The sequence below is a fragment of the Rhinatrema bivittatum genome, chromosome 3, assembly GCF_901001135.1.
Source record: "Rhinatrema bivittatum chromosome 3, aRhiBiv1.1, whole genome shotgun sequence".
Lineage (NCBI taxonomy): Eukaryota > Metazoa > Chordata > Amphibia > Gymnophiona > Rhinatrematidae > Rhinatrema > Rhinatrema bivittatum.
Window position 1 is genome coordinate 240,431,535 of NC_042617.1, and position 19,031 is coordinate 240,450,565.

General features: G+C 45.3%; 1 protein-coding gene across 1 annotated transcript in view; it reads left to right on the plus strand.

Annotated features, from left to right (window-relative positions):
- The window catches only part of THUMPD2 (THUMP domain containing 2), a 174,380-nt gene that overhangs the window by 7,538 nt on the left and 147,811 nt on the right, over positions 1 to 19,031 (plus strand). Inside the window, exon 2 of the mRNA XM_029594346.1 lies at positions 16,993 to 17,119. Within this exon, the coding sequence (XP_029450206.1) occupies positions 17,006 to 17,119 (114 nt within the window). The 5' untranslated portion in view covers positions 16,993 to 17,005. The remainder of the gene's footprint in view (positions 1 to 16,992; positions 17,120 to 19,031) is intronic.

Consider the following 19,031-nt stretch of genomic DNA (forward strand, 5'->3'; position numbering starts at 1 on the left):
TATTAACTCCTTCAAAAAAGTGAAGCAGATTTGTGAGGCAAGACTTGCCCTGGGTAAAGCCATGCTGACTTTGTTCCATTAAACCATGTCTTTCTATATGTTCTGTGATTTTGATGTTTAGAACACTTTCCACTATTTTTCCTGGCACTGAAGTCAGGCTAACCGGTCTGTAGTTTCCCGGATCGCCCCTGGAGCCCTTTTTAAATATTGGGGTTACATTTGCTATCCTCCAGTCTTCAGGTACAAGGCAGACAGCTCAGACTTTTACAGCAAATTCGTTATATTTGAAAGAAGCTCTTCTAGTCCCTTCCATCACAGCCTCAGGGTGAAACATGGGTTTATATTGAGGGACTTACTGCTGTGTTTATCACTTTGAACTTTGTGTATATGAAGCTAGCATTTACGATTGATAACTGCCTCTCTTTGACTCTGATGGACACCTACATTGATCTTGTGTATTTATATATATATGTAGAACAAAACCAGACTCAGACTGCTCTCTGAGGCCCACCACTAGTAACCTGCCCTTCCTTTCCTCAGAGTGAACACTGTTAATTACAGTTCTTTGTTGCCTTTCTCTTACCTTTTTTTTTTTTTTAGACCCAGCAATTTTCCTCTGGTTTTTTTTTTTATTTATTCATTTATTAACAACTTTAGACAGAAATCATTTCAATCTAGTATTGGTCATTTACAAAGAATTTAAAAGAAAATTCCAAAATAAAATATACATATCTAGACACCTATTTCTAGGTAGTTATTAGACCCTATAAACGGTAATTTGGGAGGTCCAAGGGTTACAAGAACACACTCTTGAAATAGGAAAAAGGAAATAAGAAATAAAGGGAGATAATATCATACATATAAACCGGTATGATTTGTATATTATACAAGAATGTCGGTATATAAAAATTAAAAATAAATAAAATAAATAAATATTCTATACCCTGATCTGGCTAGGTAACATTGTCCTCAACTTTGATTATCTAAGAAGAAATGCAGCTAGGATGGTTCAAAGAAAATATACCGAGTATTATTAAGTTTCATTACACATTTACAAGGGTATCTGATTGTAATCTGTGCTCCTAGTTGCGTAGCCTCCTGGCACATTCCTAACAGCTTCTTCCTGAGGGTCTGGGTGGATCTGGTAATATCAAGATAAATACATATCTTCTGACCGAAATATAATTTTTCTCTATTACGAAGAAAAAGCTTCAAAGTAGAATCTCTCGGCTGGGAAAACAAAAGTTACTAATAATGTTCCTCGAAAATCCACTTGATCCTCCCCCAATGTTTCCAGAAAAGGCTGTGAGGTCTATGCCCATATTCTGAGGCAGGTCAGCAGAAGCATCTTGATTTCTTTTCTGAAGATGAAAAATATATATTGGATAGTGGCGGAATAGCATCCACAGGAAAATGTAGTATATCCATCAGGTATTTTTTGACTTGGTCCCTCGGAGATATTAATTTAACATGAGAAAAATTTAGCACTCTAAGATTTAAATATCTGAGAGCATTTTCCATATTCTCCATTCTTTTCATAGTTACTACTTCTCCTTGTAATAAATTTGTTTGAACTTCTTGTAGGTGTGAAACTTGTGTGTCAAAGTCCTTAATTTTAATATCATGGGAATTAAATAATGGTTCCATAACTTTAATACTTTTTTGTGATTCAGTTATAGCCTCAGTTAATGAAGAAATCGACTTCTAAGGAAATTAAAGCATTCCAAACAGCTTCTAATGTAATTACTTGAGGTTTAGGCATTTTAGAGTTGAAAGCTTTGCTTACCCCACCGTCCCGGCAGACTTCTGGAATTGTTACAGATTCATCTGTCGGCTCTTCTCTTCCCATTCGGATGGTTACCGAGTCGCTCAGGCCCGATTGGGCCTGCTCCGCCAAGTCGGCCCGCCTCACCGCAGATGGAACCATCGGGCCTGTAGCGCCTTCGGGTGAAAAACCCACGCTAAATGCGCCGGATCCTGCCTCTGCAACCAGCTTCACTTCCGTCTGTGGTTGCCGTGAAGCCCAACCCAGGGCCCAAGCAGGGACGTGGAACGGGGGGGAAGGAGTCTCAGGAGCCCCGGGGCTCAAAGATGTTTGTGTGTCCTGCCCTGGCTCCGCAGCGGACCTCCCTCCTGGGGTTGATGCATTCACCGGCGAAAAGAACCCCTCGATGGTAGGCTGAGAAGGGGTGGGTAGGGCAGGCGCAGAGTATTCAAGCCCATTCCTACCCCTTCCTCTTAGTATGCGGCATGTAGGAACGAAGAAAAAGCAATTTCAAAGAGTGAGCTCTAACTCAGTCTTCCCTTTATGCTGCCATCTTAGAGCTAAGCCTCTCCTGTTTCTTTATACTTCCAGCTTAATTGTAATCAGGGCTGGGATCTGGTGGCATGAGTCTTCATTTTCAACAGCCTGGGGATTTTTCTCCTACTTTATATTCCACCCCCTCTCAAACATATCTAGTCTGGTCATTGTAATGCCAATGCTGGGCCTTAAGATTCCTGGAATCCTGCAGTCATGGGCCCTGAATCTAACTTAGCTACTAGGATCATTACTTAAGCAATGATCATGACTCCTTCCCCACGCAGGGGCTGTGAGCGCTGCCTCCATAGCATCTCTTAACCAAAGGAACAGAAAACCTGACTTGGGGATCAAACCAAAGACTTCTCTTTTTTCCATTGGTAAGCAGGACTGAGCATGTGGAGAAATTCCCTCTTAGACATAAGCTACTATTATTGGGTCAGACAGGGACCATCAAGCCCAGCATCCTGTTTCTAACAGTGGCCAATCCAGGTTACAAGTACCTGGCAGATACCCATACATTAAATAGATCTCATGCTACAAATGTCAGTAATAGCAGTGGCTATTGCCTAAGTCAAATTAATAACAGTTTATGGACTTTTCCTCCAGGAACTTATCCAAACCTTTTTAAACCCAGCTACACTAACTGCCCTAACCACATCCTCTAGCAATGAATTACAGAGCTTAATTGTGCACTGAGTGAAAAAGAATTTTATATGATTTGTTTTAAATGAGCTATTTGCTAACTTCATGGAGTGCCCCCTAGTCCTTCTGTTATCTGAAAGAGTAAATAACCGATTCACATTTACCCGTTCTAGTCCTATCATCATTTTATAGACCTGTATCATATCCTCCTTCAATCGTCGTCTCTTCAAGCTGAACAGCACACCTCTTTAGCCTTTTCCCACAGGGGAGCAGTTTCACCCCTTTTATCATTTTGGTTGCTCTTTTCTGTACCTTTTCCAGTGCAACTGAATATTTTGTGTGTGATGCAGTAACCAGAATTGCACAATATTCAAGGTGGTGTCTCACTATAAAGCGATACAGAGACATTATGACATTCTCAGTTTTATTCACCATTCCCTTCCTAATAATTCCTAACATTGCTTGGTTTTATGACCACTGTTGCACACTGAACCGACAATTTCAATGTATTATCCACTATGACACCTAGATCTTTTTCCTGGGTGTTAACTCCTAATATTGAACCTGACATCGTGTAACTACAGCATGGGATATTTTTCCCTATATGCATTACCTTGCACTTGTCCATATTAAATTTCATCTGATGTTTGGAAGGTCAATCTTCCAGTCTTGCAAGAGCCTCCTGCAATTTATCATAATCTGCATGTGATTTAACTACTCTGAATAATTTTGTGTTACTGCAAATCTGATCACTTCACTCGTCGTATCCCTTTCCAGTTCATTTATAAATATATTGAAATGCACCAGTCCAAGTACAGATCCCGGAGACACTCCACTGTTTACCTTTTTCCACTGAGAAGACTAACCATTTAATCCTACTCTCTAGTTCCTGTCTTTTAACCAGTTTCCAGTCCACGAAAGGACATTGCCTCCTATCCTATGTCTTTTTAGTTTTCTTAGAAGCCTCTCATGAAGGACTTTGTCAAACACCTTCTGAAAATCCAAATACCCTACAGGTACAGGTTCAGCTTTATTCAAATATTTTATTAACGCCTTCAAAAAAAATGTAGTAGGTTTCTGAGGCAAGACTTCCCTTGGGTAAGTATATGCTGGCTGTGTCCCATTAAACCATGTCTGTCTATATGTTCTGTGAATGTGTTCTTTAGAATAGTTTGCCAGCACTGTAATCAGCCTCACTGGTCTATAGTTTCCTGGATCACCCCTGGAACTCTTTTTAAATATCGTGGTTACATTGACCACTTTCCAGTCTTCAGGTACAATGGACGATTTTGGCTACAAATTTTAAATAATAGGTCTGAAATTTTAGTTTTGAGTTCTTTCAGAATCCTAGGGTGTACCCATCCAATCTAGGTGATTTTCTACTTTTCAGTTTGTCAATCTGGCCTATTACATCTTCCAGGTTCACCATGGTTTGGTTCAGTCCATCTGAATCATCGCCCTTGAAAACTGTCTCCGGAACTGGTATCTCCCTAACATCTTCATAAGTAAACACAGAAGCAAAGAGTTCAATTAGTCTTTCTGCGATGGCCTTATCTTTCCTATGTGCCCCTTTAATCCCCCGATCATCTAATGGTCCAGCTGACTCCCTCGCAGGTTTCCTAGTTTGGATATATTTTAAAAAGTTTTTATTATGAGTTTTTGTCTCTACAGTCAACTTCATTTCAAATTCTCTTTTAGCCTATCTTATCAATGTTTTACATTTAACTTGACAATGCTTATGCTTTTTCCTATTTTCTTCAGATGGATCCGCCTTCCAATTTTTGAAGGAAGATTTTTTTTGGATAAAAGTCTTTTTATCTTTTCTTTTAACCATGCTGGTAATTGCTTGACCTTCCTTCCACCTTTCTTAATATATGGAATACATCTGGACTCTGCTTCTAAAATGGCATTTTTAAACAATGTCCACACCTCTTGTACACTCTTAACCTTCGCAGCTGCACCTTTCGGTTTATTTCTATTTTCCTTATTTTATGAAAGTTTCCCTTTTGAAAGTTTAGTTAGAGCTGTAGATTTACATTTTGTCCCCTTTCCAGCCATTAGTTAAAAAATGATCATGTTATGATCACTATTGCCCAGGGGCCCCACCACTGTTAGCTCTCTTACTAAATCCTGCATTCCACTAAGAATTAGATCTAAAATAGCTCCCTCTCTTGTTGGTTCTTGAACCAATTGCTCCATTTATTCTGTCCAGGAACTTTACCACTCTAGCATGTCCTGATGTTACATTTACCCAGTAAATATTGGGGTAATTGAAATCTCAAGAACACTGGTGCAAGTAAATCAGTATATTTTCCATCCAATTATAAATCACTGTTTTATTATTGTAAATGTTCCAATATCCTTATTGTGGCAACTCCATACAAAGTAAAAGTCAAGAGTTACAGGTCCCCCGACACGGTCCCGTGTTTCGCGGTGGCTGCATCGGGAGGGACCGGATGACATTCAAAATCTTGTAGACAATCATCAGGATCATCAGGATCATCATCTTGTAGACAATCATCAGGATCATCAGGATTGTCTACAAGATTTTGAATGTCATCCGGTCCCTCCCGATGCAGCCACCGCGAAACACGGGACCGTGTCGGGGGACCTGTAACTCTTGACTTTTACTTTGTATGGAGTTGCCACAGTAAGGATATTGGAACATTTACAATAATAAAACAGTGATTTATAATTGGATGGAAAATATACTGATTTACTTGCACCAGTGTTCTTGAGTACTTGCTTATGTGCAAGTTGTGCTTCTGCTTATGATTGGGTAATTGAAATCTCCCATTATCACTGCATTGCCAAATTGGTTAGCATCCCTGATTTCTCTTACCATTTCATCGTCCATCTCATCATTTCGGCTAGGTGGACGGTAGTATACTGCTATTGCTATATTCTTACCCAACACACGTGGGATTTCTACACAATAAGATTCTATTGTGCATTTTAGTCTCTTGTATTATCTTTATCATGTTGGACTCTGTCATCCCGAACATAAAGCGTCCCCCACCTATGTTGATCCTGTCTTTCATTGTGATATAATTTATACCCTGGTATCCCACTGTCCAATTGGTTATCCTCCTTTCACTAGGTTTCCTGATATTCCATTTATGTCTCTCTCATCATTCAGTGCTATATCCTCTATAACTCGCCTATCTTCTTAGGCTTCTGTCATTGGCATACAGATATTTCAAAACGTGTTTTTTGTTTGTATTAACAACCTGTTGCCTAGTGAATCCCCTCAGTCTTTTTTTCATCCACTCACCCACATGGACATGTATCTCTATCTTTATATCATCTGTAAAATTTCTTGTTCCTTTGCATTCAGGCAGGCAGGTCCCCTCCAGTGGGTTATGCACCTCTGCCAGCAGATGGAGGCAGAGAAAGAAGCTGACATCACAGATATATTGTCATGCCTTGACATCAGCCCGCATGTATTCTCCGTCTCCAGCAGATAGTGGGCATGCGTTTCCTTACTGGGGATTGCTTGTTAAAAAAAAAAAAAAAGGAGAAATAGAAAAAAACGGAAGATCAACAGGCCGATTATATAGCATGCTCCTGAGGAGGTACTGATGGGCCCCTCCCACAGTTGAGAGCCTTAGTCCGGTAGCCCTGTTTTGGCTTGCACTTAAAAAAAAACCCACAAAAAAAAACCTAGCGATTGCAGGCCAAAGAGGCTCAGCAGTGAAGGTTTTTGCCCTCTCCCCCCACAGCCAGGATCCCATTCTTGCTCTCAGCCAGGGAGTGCTGAGCTCGGGTAAAAGTTTTCATTTAAAAAAAAAAGAATGGAGTTAGAGCGGCTACTACCTGCTGAGTCCTTCTCAGCGTTCAGCTTCTCCCGCTCATGTTTCTGGGGAGTCCTTTGAGTGTGACGGCAGCTGTGCCACGGCCTTTTTGCTAGGCCCCACTCTCATGCTACCTCCATGGGCCGCATGGTAGACCGCAGCGGTTCCTTCATGCCTTTCTACATGTGATGTCTGCGCGCGCCTGCATGTCGTCTTGTGTGCCTATGTCTGTGTTCCCTGTTGTGCGCGTACATTGTGTGTTTTCCTAAGTGCATAACTGTGCGCATAGTTAAGAGCTTACTTTCCTTTACATTTTCTGTGCGCATATTTCAGAGCGTTTTGTGCATTATCCTAATTTAGAGCCGCATACTTCACTGGGGAAGGAACCCAGCTACCTGGACAATTTAATAAAAGATATTTCCTAGCGTGTAGCCAGATGGACTCAGAACAAGTGGGTATAGTGTGCTCGTGCTAGCAGTTGGAGACGGATCTGACGTCAGCACGGGTACATATACCCCCACAGGAAGTGAGGCAATTCAGTAATTTCCGTCTCCAAAGCAGTTTGGAGAGCCTGCACGCTCGCTGAGCGTGTTTTCCAATTCTACTTTCTACCTGCATATCCCGATCCATCCGGATCATCAGCGCTACCTACGCTTCAAGGTTCTGGGACGCCACTTCCAATTCTGGGCTTTGCCCTTCGGGCTAGCCACGGCGCCGCGGACCTTCACCAAGGTGATCATAGTGGTAGCAGCGGCGCTCAGACGGGAAGGAATCCTTGTCCATCCCTACCAAGACGATTGGCTGATCAGGGCGAAATCACGAGAGGAGAGCCATCGGGCAACCAACAGAGTGATCGCCCTTCTGGAAAGCCTGGGATGGGTAGTCAACCTAAACAAGAGTTGCCTACAGCCTTCCCAATCACTGGAATACCTGGGAGTCCAGTTCGACACCCAGGCAGACAAAGTCAGTCTCACCACCAAGAGAAGGTTAAAACTTCAGACGCGTCTCCGGTCCTTGATGGGAGCCAGCCGGCCCATAGCTTGGGATTATCTGCAGGTTCTCAGCCTCATGGCATCCACCCTGGAAGTGATACCCTGGGCAAGGGCCCATATGAGACCTCTACAACGCTCCCTGCTCTCTCGCTGGAGCCCTCTCTTCCGGAATTACTCTGTGCATCTACCTCTGCCAGCCAGAGTGCGGACCCAGTTACGGTGGTGGTTGCAGTCCAACCACACGAGCAGGGGATCGAAGATGTCCTCCCCCACGTGGACTCTGCTCACCACAGATGCCAGCCTGAGAGGATGGGGAGCACACTGCGAAGAACTCACCGCACAAGGGCGGTGGAACATCAATCGTCTAGAGGCACGGGCAGTCCGGTTAGCCTGCCTGCAATTTGCTTACAGACTGCGGAACCGGGCAGTCAGAGTGATGTCCGTCAACGCCTCCACGGTGGCATACATCAACCGTCAGGGCGGAACCAGAAGCCGACAGGTGTCTCTAGAGATAGCCCCGCTGATGGCTTGGGCAGAGGCGAATCTTCAGGACATCTCCGCCGTCCACATTGCCGGGAGGGACAACACCACGGCAGACTTCCTCAGCAGAGAGAGCCTAAATCCGGGGGAATGGCAGCTGTCGCCCACAGCCTTCGAGATGATTGTGGATCACTGGGGGATTCCGGACATGGACTTACTAGTGGACAGGTCCAATGCTCAAGTACCCAGATACTTCAGCCGCAAGCGAGATCCGTTCTCTCACGGGATCGACATGGGATCCTGTGAGAGAGATCGACATGTCGATCCCGTTCTCTCACGGGATCAACATGGTTCAGCCATGGCCTCCAGGGACCCTGCTATACGCTTTTCCTCCGTGGCCCCTGCTGGGCACCCTTATCCACAAGATTCAGAAGCACCGGGGCCTAGTTCTTCTAGTGGCACCAGATTGGCCAAGAAGACCCTGGTACGCGGACATGAGAAGACTACTGGCAGGGGAGCCCCTTCCCCTGCCTCCTCTCAGGGACCTGCTACATCAGGGTCCCATACTCCACGAGGATCCGGCTCAATTCTCTCTTACGGTCTGGCCATTGAGAGGGCTAGGCTGAAGAAAAGAGGTTACTCGGAGCCGGTGATAGATACACTCCTCCGAGCTCGCAAGTTCTCCACATCCCTCACCTACGTAAGGATCTGGAGAGTATTTGAAGCCTGGTGCGACACTCCCAGCACCAATCCACATGCGACCACAATCCCTATTGTTTTGGATTTCCTGCAGGATGGGCTTCAGAAGGGTCTCTCCCTAAGCTCCATCAAGGTTCAGGTGGCTGCGCTGTCCTGCTACGGTCCCAGGAGGGATGGCAAGACCATTGCCACACACCCAGATGTTTCCCATTTCCTGAAAGGAGTCAAGCACATTCATCCGCCATTGAAGTGGCCAGTGCCCCTATGGAACCTCAACATTGTCTTGGATTTCCTTGCGGGATCCACCTTCAGACCCCTTCGGGGCCTGTCCCTCCGTTCGCTAACTTTGAAGATGGTGTTCCTGCTGGCAGTGTGTTCAGCACGCCGCATCTCAGAGCTACAAGTGCTGTCCTGCCGTGAACCCTTTCTCAGAATCACTCCTTAGGCTATCCATCTTCGCACGGTTCCATCCTTCTTGCCTAAGGTAGTCTCTCAATTTCACCTCAACCAGACCATATCCTTGCCAACCACGGCGGGTTTGAAGAAATCAGAAGAAGGGCGTTTGTTACGCCATCTCGATATCGGCAGATTGCTGCCCAGATATCTGGAAATGACAGAAACAGTACGAAAGACGGATCATCTGTTCGTCCTTCACAGCGGCAGAAAATGAGGAGAAGCGGCCTCTCGGCCCACCATCGCCCACTGGATTAAAGAAGTTATCAGAGCGGCCTACATAGAGGCCGGGAAGTCACCGCCTCTACAAGTCAAGGCTCATTCTACCAGAGCCCAAGCAGCATCTTGGGCGGAATCTAGGATGCTGTCGCCTGCAGAAATATATAAAGCGGCGAAATGGTCCTCCCTCCATACCTTCTCCAGGTTCTACCGGCTGGATGTCCAGGCCAGGGAGGACACAGCATTTGCAAGGGCAGTCCTATGTGGTCCTCAGGCAGCCTCCCACCCAGTCCGGGAGTAAAGCTTTTGTACATCCCACTTGTTCTGAGTCCATCTGGCTACACGCTAGGAAATGTTGAGATTACTTACCTGATAATCTCGTTTTCCTTAGTGTGGACAGATGGACTCTGCATCCCGCCCAGCTGCCAGTATACATGGGTTTCATCGATTCAAGGTAAGCCATGTCATTTTCTTACATAAGAGCGTCCCCTTTGCCAGGTGTCGACACCTTCCGGTTGGGAATGCTGGCGGTCTCCAGCTCCTATCAATCGGTCAGGGGAATCCTGTTTCACTATTTCATTGATCGTCAGTACACATATATCCATAACAGCTTTTGCAAGGAAGATTACTGAATTGCCTCACTTCCTGTGGGGGTATATGTACCCTTGCTGACGTCAGATCCGTCTCCAACTGCTAGCACGAGCACACTATACCCACTTGTTCTGAGTCCATCTGTCTACATTAAGGAAAACGAGATTATCAGGTAAGTAATCTCAACATTTCAAAGCTCCAGGCTAAATCCATACATCATCTTCCACCGATGAAGGTGAAATCACATACCCTCAGACACACTCCATTGTGTAAAAGTGTATATGCTATCTTTTTCCATCTGTTTACAAGACTTCTGATACCAGTGCACACTCCTCATCAACCTTCATTGGACCGCGCCTCATGGTCCTCTGCAAATTAGCAGATGCGCCCCTATATGACATGACCTCTTCGGAGGAAAGTTCAGAGAAATAGACAAATAAGGAAAAAGCATATGACTGTCCAATCTCTATCTAAATTCTTCTTTAAGGGGCAAGTACTGCGCGTTAAAAAAACCAAACAAACTGCACTTCCAAAGATACCCTTTCTGGCAATTCCAGTGTTCCTAGTCTCCGCTTCTACTTTCACAACAGAAGGTACTTCAAGCTAGTCCTCGTCAGTGGCAGCACCATCAAATGAAAGGCACACAACAAGTCCAGTCCAAGCCTGGACCATGTTTTCGGCCATTTAACTTACCAAGCATCATGCCTCTCCTATAGAAAGCAAAATCCAGCACTACCTGGAGGAGCATCCCAAAATCACCAAAGTTCATCCATATCTCCCGGCTTCCCATACTACCTCATCACTCAGCATTCAATTCGTGTCCGTCTCACTGAAGTGGAATTGTTCCTCGAACTGTGTGTGATAGATGCCATTCCCATATCTGCAGCCAGGGATTCTACTCCCACTACTTCCTTATCCCCAAGAAATTGGGGCAAATGAGACTCAGCTTGGATTTTAAAAGTCTAAACGATTATCCTTGGAATGAGATTCAAAATGAACTCCCTCCACAAAATCCTTCCCTTTCATCCAGAGAGAGCAGTAGATGTGCGCTCTGGATCTAAAAAAAAATAAAATACCACTCAAAGACAGGGCCCATCTATTACTCATAGCTCTAGTGTGGCCCAGATAAGTTTTGGTTTGCATGTCTGCTACAGCTCTGATCTCTCTTGGATCAGATCTATCCTTGTTAACTCAAGAAGAGGGGCATTTTGTTTCTTCCGACTCTTTCCTCTCTCAGTCTAATAGCGTTGATATTCAGCTTTTAGGTTAATTCACGTCTTGGACATCTGGAAGATTTATTTTGCATTATCTTACTATCACTTTCAGGATATCTGATCATCTTTTTGTTGTATTGTCTGGTTTATGGAAAGGAGAGGGGGCTACTCAAGCCACGATAGCCCTCTGAATTAAGGAGGTCATTATGGCAGCATATGTGGATTCTGGTTTTTCCATCCCTAAGCAAATGAGGGCTCATTCCAAGAGAGCTAAGGCTCTCTTGGAATGAGCCTTTCCTTTAGTCCAGTCAGAACAGGTCAGGATCTTTCCTGTCTTGCCAAACTTTTGCATCTTGGTAATTTGATTTTCTTTGTCTTATAATGGTGAAGAATGTAATAAAATGTGATTTATCAAGTTATAAATAACCTAAACTAAATCTTTATGCTGGTGAGTATTTCTCAGTTTTGATGCATGCATTCCTTTATCTCAGCTTCCTTGTTCTGGAAGTCTGTTTGTTAAAAACCAGAAGAAAAAACAAGAGTTTCATTAGTAATCAGGTCAATCCTGTAAAGTGTGTCCGCGGTTTCCCCGTTCCTAACCCGCTTTCTACTCACTTTCCGGCTGCGTTAGCCCTTCCTGCGATCCCCAATCCCCTTTAACCTACTTTTACCGCGTCCTTAAATCCCCGGGCAACCCCTTCCGCACGCGGCATGTATATTGCATGTAAACGATCGAATTAGCTATTCCCTACCATCCAGTAACGCGCGCCCCGACTATCGCTTTTTTACCCTGCCGTTTTGCCGCGCGTGTAACCTACTAACTTACCGCCTACCCTTACCCCTGCGTTAGAGGCAGAGGGGTAAGGGTAGGCAGCAAACTTTCCCCCAGCCCCCGCTCACCTGCCCTGGCCTCGTCCATGGGTGCTGGTCTCCGGGGCAGCCCCAGTCCTCTCCCCTCCTCCCGAAGCAACAAAAGCGAAAAAAAATCGAAAAAAAAAGTTGCAAGAGAGAGAGGGGAGAGACAACGGGCAATCCTGCGCTCGGGACTGCCAGTCCCCTCTCCCCTCCTCCCGAGGCAAGGCGCGAAAAGCAGCCTTGCTCCAGGAGGAGGGGAGAGAGGATTGGCAGTGTAAAGCGACGAAGCGACTTACTTTTTTTGCAGCCCCCCTCTGGAGACGGACATCGGCGAGGACGACCGCGGTTCCCTGCTCCAGCTGCCCGCGAAGATAGATGCCTGCACGGGCGAAAGCGGCCCCTGTTCATGCAATTGGGCCACTCAAGACGTGACGTCACGACGTTTGGCGTCACGGCATGTGAAGTCACGCCTTGAGCGGCCCAATTGCACGAACAGGGGCCGCTTTCGCCCGTGCAGGCGTCCATCTTCGCGGGCAGCTGCGGTCATCCTCGCCGATGTCCGTCTCTGGAGGGGGGCTGCAAAAAAAGTAAGTCGCTTGGTAGTCTGGGCAGCTGCCTGCATTTTCTAGCTCCTGCCTCCGTCCGACTCGGAGTACTGACTCGCTTTGATGCTATTGGTTGAAGCTGGGAAGCCACATGGGCAGGGAGGGATCAGCAGATTCTGGTGCTCTTCCCGTGCAGTGTACTGCCAATCCTCTCTCCCCTCCTCCCGGAGCAAGGCTGCTTTTCGCGCCTTGCCTCAGGAGGGGAGAGGGGATTGGCAGTCCCGAGCGTAGGATTGCCCGTCCTCTCTCCCCTCTCTCTTGCAACTTTTTTTTTTCGATTTTTTTTCGCTTTTGTTGCTTCGAGAGGAGGGGAGAGAGGGCTGACAATCCCAAGCGTCGGAGAACCGTCCACTTCCTGGTACCTGTCATTTGAAATGACATTTGAAATGACAGATACCAGCGTGTCCGTGAAGCGTTAGGCCCGCGCACCCAGGTTACTGTATAGGCGCTGTATAGCGCTCTATACAGTAAAACGGGTTGCGCGGGCCTAACGCTTCACGGAAGCTTCTTAGACGCAGTTTGCATTTGCAAGCTATTTACATACAGGATCGAGCGGTAGGTGAGCTGGACTTTGCGTGCGGCAACCGCGGGTGCGCCGGGCACTAACGCAGCTCTTCCTACCGCTCGTTACTGGATTGACCTGATTGTGATTAGTTTGAATTCAGCTTGTCCACAATTAGCTTGTTACAGATAATATTGACAGGCTGATGTCAGCAAGGATGCATATATGGAGTGACATCAGTGAACCTATTGATCTTGGTCTCCATCTGCTGGTTGGTGGCAATGACCCATTCTTTTGAACTGATCTGACTGGATTAAAGGAAAGGAAATTATCAAATAAGAACTAACATCACCTTAAAGACCATATCCTAAAGGCACTCCAGCGCCATATATGTTTCCTCCCAGTGACTAGTGAGCTTGGCTGTGGAGCAAAACACCCAGACTTGCTGTTTGTTGTGCATGGAAATCTTGTCTTGTACATGACAATGCATAATATAGGTATAGTTAATTAACAAACAGGAAAAATAAAATTACAGCATATCTAGAATAATTCTACAAACAATTGCTCCCATAGTTCTCAGGCCACCTATTGTTGCGACTTTCGGTCTGCGACGGCTTCGCCCCTGCCTACCTCACTCTTCTTGCGGCTCCTCCCGCTCATCTCGGACTACTGGCTGCTGCGGCGTCTGTCTGCTGTCCTCTCCGGCATCCCCGGACCGGCTTTGGTGCTGCTTCCCACCATGCTCCAAGGCACCATAGGGCGCGTGCATGCCGCCCTCATCTTTATTTCCTCATTGGCGCGAACCTAAGGGCCATTCCCCTGAGATGACGTCACGCTGCCTGGATCTTTTGCAAGTTACTTGCGTTAGCAACCCTGGAATATTATGGATGGGATTTGCTCTCCCTACCGAAGCTACTCTGCCACTCCAGCGTTATCTGGAACTCTTATTGCTAACGGGGTACCCGCTCCTCGGGGGCCTCTTCTGCTTCTTTCACGTACTATCAGGAAACCGGTACTCGCTCCTCGAGGGCACATGTTCCCTGAGTCGCTGCCTGCATCTACCACCCTTTCTACTTGGAAGACTTCGCTAACAGTTTCCATCTGTGAGTACAACTACCATCTATTCCACAGTACTGCTTCCCTGGAACCAGGTACTCGCTGCTCGAGGGCCTGCCCTCTGTTCCAATGCCAGACCTCTCGTCTAGTGGAATTGCTGTGTGAGTACAATACTACTGTGTCTCTTTGCTCTAAGGGATCAGGTACTTGCTCCTCGAGGGCCTGCTCTCCCTGTCTCGGAGCTTCTCCTATTCTACCTGGGACTCTGTATGTTTCTCGCTGTTTACACATAACTCTGTCTCTTTCCACTACAGCACAGCCAAGCAGAGGATGTCCTGTGGAATACTCGCCCAGCCGGGCTCAACATTTATTAGTCACTACTGCCACCTCTGGTGGTTTCCAAAACTGTTTAAATAAAGATTCAGATCTGTGTTTGTGTGTCCAGAGTCTAGCCTGACACCGTGGTCCCTCACAGGACTGCCCCCAGTGGGCGTGGTCAGCTACCACAGTGACCAAGAATCCACCCAAACATCAATAACCATAACACCTATGTACATAAATTAGCATAGGTACAGTCCATTAATCAATCTTGTTAAAATATTTGTAATTTATTCAGTTTTTTATTCTTTGGAAGCACTATTTATTTATTTATTACGCTTTTATACCACACTAACAGCAAGCTAACCAAGGTGGTTTACAACAATAGCATACAATAAAAATAAAATACATCACAAGATTGCCCTAATTAAAACATTGGAACAGCCATGATTTCACCTTTTTTCTAAAACCCAAATAGTTGGCCTCTAGTCTAATAGTCTTATGTTGATATCAGTGCAGCCTCAATAAGGACTGAAATAAATCAGATGCATTTAAATTTACTTTATAACCCAGCAATATATCAATAAACTTCATACATTTGTAACTAATTTTCGAGTTATACTTCATTCATCAGGAAATGCACAGCAACGATAATTACTTGGAAGTTCTGTATCAAACTACAGAATTACATTTACCATCAAAGAAATGTCTAAGAATATTGGTTCAAAATAGATATACCGCAAAAGATTGACTATGCACCTTGCTGCATATTTAGAAATTTTGCTTCATCTCGTACGTCTTGCTTCATGTGGCAGACTTCATTCTGTTGTGCCTCTTGTCACATGTTTTCACTATAATGCTTTTTTTTTTATGTACCTACCTGTGTATGTCATATAAATTGGTGTATACAATCTAGCTCTGCATCTTCTTCATGATGCTTAACCCCTTCTATGTTGTGTCTTTGTTCAAACCATAGTTATTTTGGTCATTAACATGCATTAAAGGCAAGCTTACTTTGTTTGCTTTGTACTAAGATTGTGGTTTCCAACCTGGTCCTAGATGGGATCTGCTCATCTTTTCTAGTTTTCTGGTTATCATAATCTGAGTAGTGCATACCAGATGTATGCAGAATGGACAGTCCATATTTCTTTTAGCTTACAATCTTGCCAAGACAGACAAGGTACACAATGAAAAGCAAAAGGTTTTGAGTTAAGACAGCAAGCAATAGGTCTCTAGCTATGGAAGTTATTAATCATCCCTTTTCTTATGCATCATTCCAAGTTCTGCTGAGAAATCCACAATGAATATACATAAGATATATTTGCATATGAATGGGCGCATGAAAATCTCATGTTTCCTCATTATCCACTCAGGCCAGTCAAGTGGTTTATGCATGTCAGCCTCACCCTCCAGAACACATCCTCACAATGTGGGTAAAAGTAAACGTGTTGTGGATTAGTATGTGCTCTTCTAGCTGTATGGAAAGTGGTCAATTTAAAAAAAAAAAAAAAAAAGCCCTTTTACCCTGGTGCCTCATCTAGAATGCATTGGTTTTTAGGCAACTAACAAATTTTAAATATCAATGGCTTTTGAAAATTGCCCTGAAAAAATGCTTTAAATGAACCTACAGGGTCTTTCTCTCTTGAGTCACATTAGCTCCTGAACCATTGAGTCTGCAGCAAGCCTTTTTGCACTGTTTTGATACCTTAAGATCATTGGACACAGTCAACCTGAAGTCTCTTTCCTTTTGGTGCATATCAGTATCTCACTCCTACTCTTCACCTCTCAATCTTGTACTACTTTCTTAGAATTCTGCAGCCCAAATTTATGAATCTGTACTTCTTCATTGAGTCTTAACTGCCAAGGATTAAATATCAATATTTCTTTTGTCTCTTTCCTCAGTTGTTCACTGTGTTGCAGGTATTTGTGTCAGCCACAAAATGGCAAACTTTTCCCACTAACCCTTCTGCAACATTACTCTCAACGCCTCCAGAAATGCCTGAAACTCTCCATTAATCATCCTTTTTTTCAGAGTGAATTATATTTATCACTACCCTGTGCTGTTTAGCATGTAACTACTATCTAGTAGTCCACTAACTTGGGGTAGGTGGTTGTTTTATTAAATCTGACCACTGGTGAAGTATAATATAAACTGTGTGTAAAAAAAAAAAAAAAAGTAATGAATATTTTAGATAAGCATAAATATTACATTGCATTGAGTGAACTTTATGGTGAAACCAAGGAAAATGATTTCTTTTTATTCTTGGCAGCACTAAAACCAGCATGTCTGAGGCAAGGGAGATGCCAGCTGTCCCTACTCGTTATTTCAGCACGGCTGGCAGGGGCATGGAGTATTTTGTTGCCCAGGAAGTGAAAAACAAACTGTCCGCACAGGAGGTGAGAATCTTTTTCAGAAATTTGAAAAAATCAGTTAGCTAACCTTGGTGCTTTGCTTCAGGGGCATTTTTGTTGTACCACTGGAGTTGCTGCTTATGTAAGATATTGTTCTATGATAAATATTGCTCATAATCAATAAATCTCAGCAGTTTGGACTAGAAAGCTATGAAACTAAATAGTTTTACCTGCCCCAACTAATACAACATAATATTCCACTGGATTCTCCTTATTGCCTGTTAATTTGGATTCCTCTTCAACCAGCAAGACCAGGCCAAATGTATGGAAAATGCTGACCAGCTAGCGGATGGAGAGATTAACAAGCTCATAGATGGCACCCCTTATAGACTCTCTTGCTGACTGCCAGAATTCTTTGTCTCCAGCATATGGTAGGCAAGCATATCTTGTGCTGTGAGCTGAAGCCTGGTTAGGCTGAATGAAGAAGTTTGGGAAATTAGAGGGGTAGCTTCTGATGTGAAAGTCCAATACTGTCTCTCTTAGTTGAGCAGAGTCCTAGGCTTGGAGATGGGGGAAGGGGGGAGGTTTGAGCGATTTGGCTGGACTAGGCTTCAGAATTGGTTTGCTTAGCTTTCCCCCTTCCTTCTTTGATCCTTTGGGGATCCCTCCTTAATAAAGTTAAAAAAAAAAAAGAGGAGGATTTAGAAGGAATCCTTCGCCTGCTGCAGCACTTTGGGCAGTTTGGAGATTTTTGTTGTTCCCAGTGGCAGCAATGAATCTCTGTGGTTGTGAGGGAGTATCAAGCGAGCTATGGCATTGACAGCAGAGCACAGGAAGACGTCCATGCTCTATGTCCATTGTGGAGTATTTTGGCAGCAGTCTAGGGGAGCAGCGCAGTTATGCCACACTTGTTTCGAAGAAAGAGAGGACCAGAGAAAAACAGCAATTCCACTGTTTCAGGGAGAATCACTTTGGTCATCTTGTCAGTTCCCATTGGCAGTCTCACTGCTCTGGAAGGAATTGTGGCCATTTTTAAAGCATGGGGTCCCTTCCTTTCAGCCCCACAGTGATGCAGTCATACGAATATAAGTTGCCATACTGGGTCAGACCAAGAGTCCATCAGGCCCAGCATCCTGTTTCCAATAGTGGCCAATTCAGGTTACAAGTACCTGGCAAGTACCCAACATTAAATAGATCCCAGGCTACTAATGCCATAAGAACTTAGAACATAAGATATGCGGAGGTGGAGGAGGAAGGACACCGGAGAGGCCCGAGCTGATAATACTAGCGCGGCTAGACCGGGGGCAGTGAAGACAGGCTGCCCCGACGGATTCGCAGCTACTTCCGGGGTTTGACGTCATCAGGGAGGAGCCGGACGGAAGACCTACAAAAGCCGACCCCTTGAGACTGGCCCGGTGAGGTGGAGGAGGAAGGACACCGGAGAGGCCCGAGCTGATAATACTAGCGCGGCTAGACCGGGGGCAGTGAAGACAGGCTGCCCCGACGGATTCGCAGCTACTTCCGGGGTTTGACGTCATCAGGGAGGAGCCGGACGGAAGACCTACAAAAGCCGACCCCTTGAGACTGGCCCGGTGAGGTGGAGGAGGAAGGACACCGGAGAGGCCCGAGCTGATAATACTAGCGCGGCTAGACCGGGGGCAGTGAAGACAGGCTGCCCCGACGGATTCGCAGCTACTTCCGGGGTTTGACGTCATCAGGGAGGAGCCGGACGGAAGACCTACAAAAGCCGACCCCTTGAGACTGGCCCGGTGAGGTGGAGGAGGAAGGACACCGGAGAGGCCCGAGCTGATAATACTAGCGCGGCTAGACCGGGGGCAGTGAAGACAGGCTGCCCCGACGGATTCGCAGCTACTTCCGGGGTTTGACGTCATCAGGGAGGAGCCGGACGGAAGACCTACAAAAACCAACCCCCCTGCGGCGCGCAGCAGACGTCGGC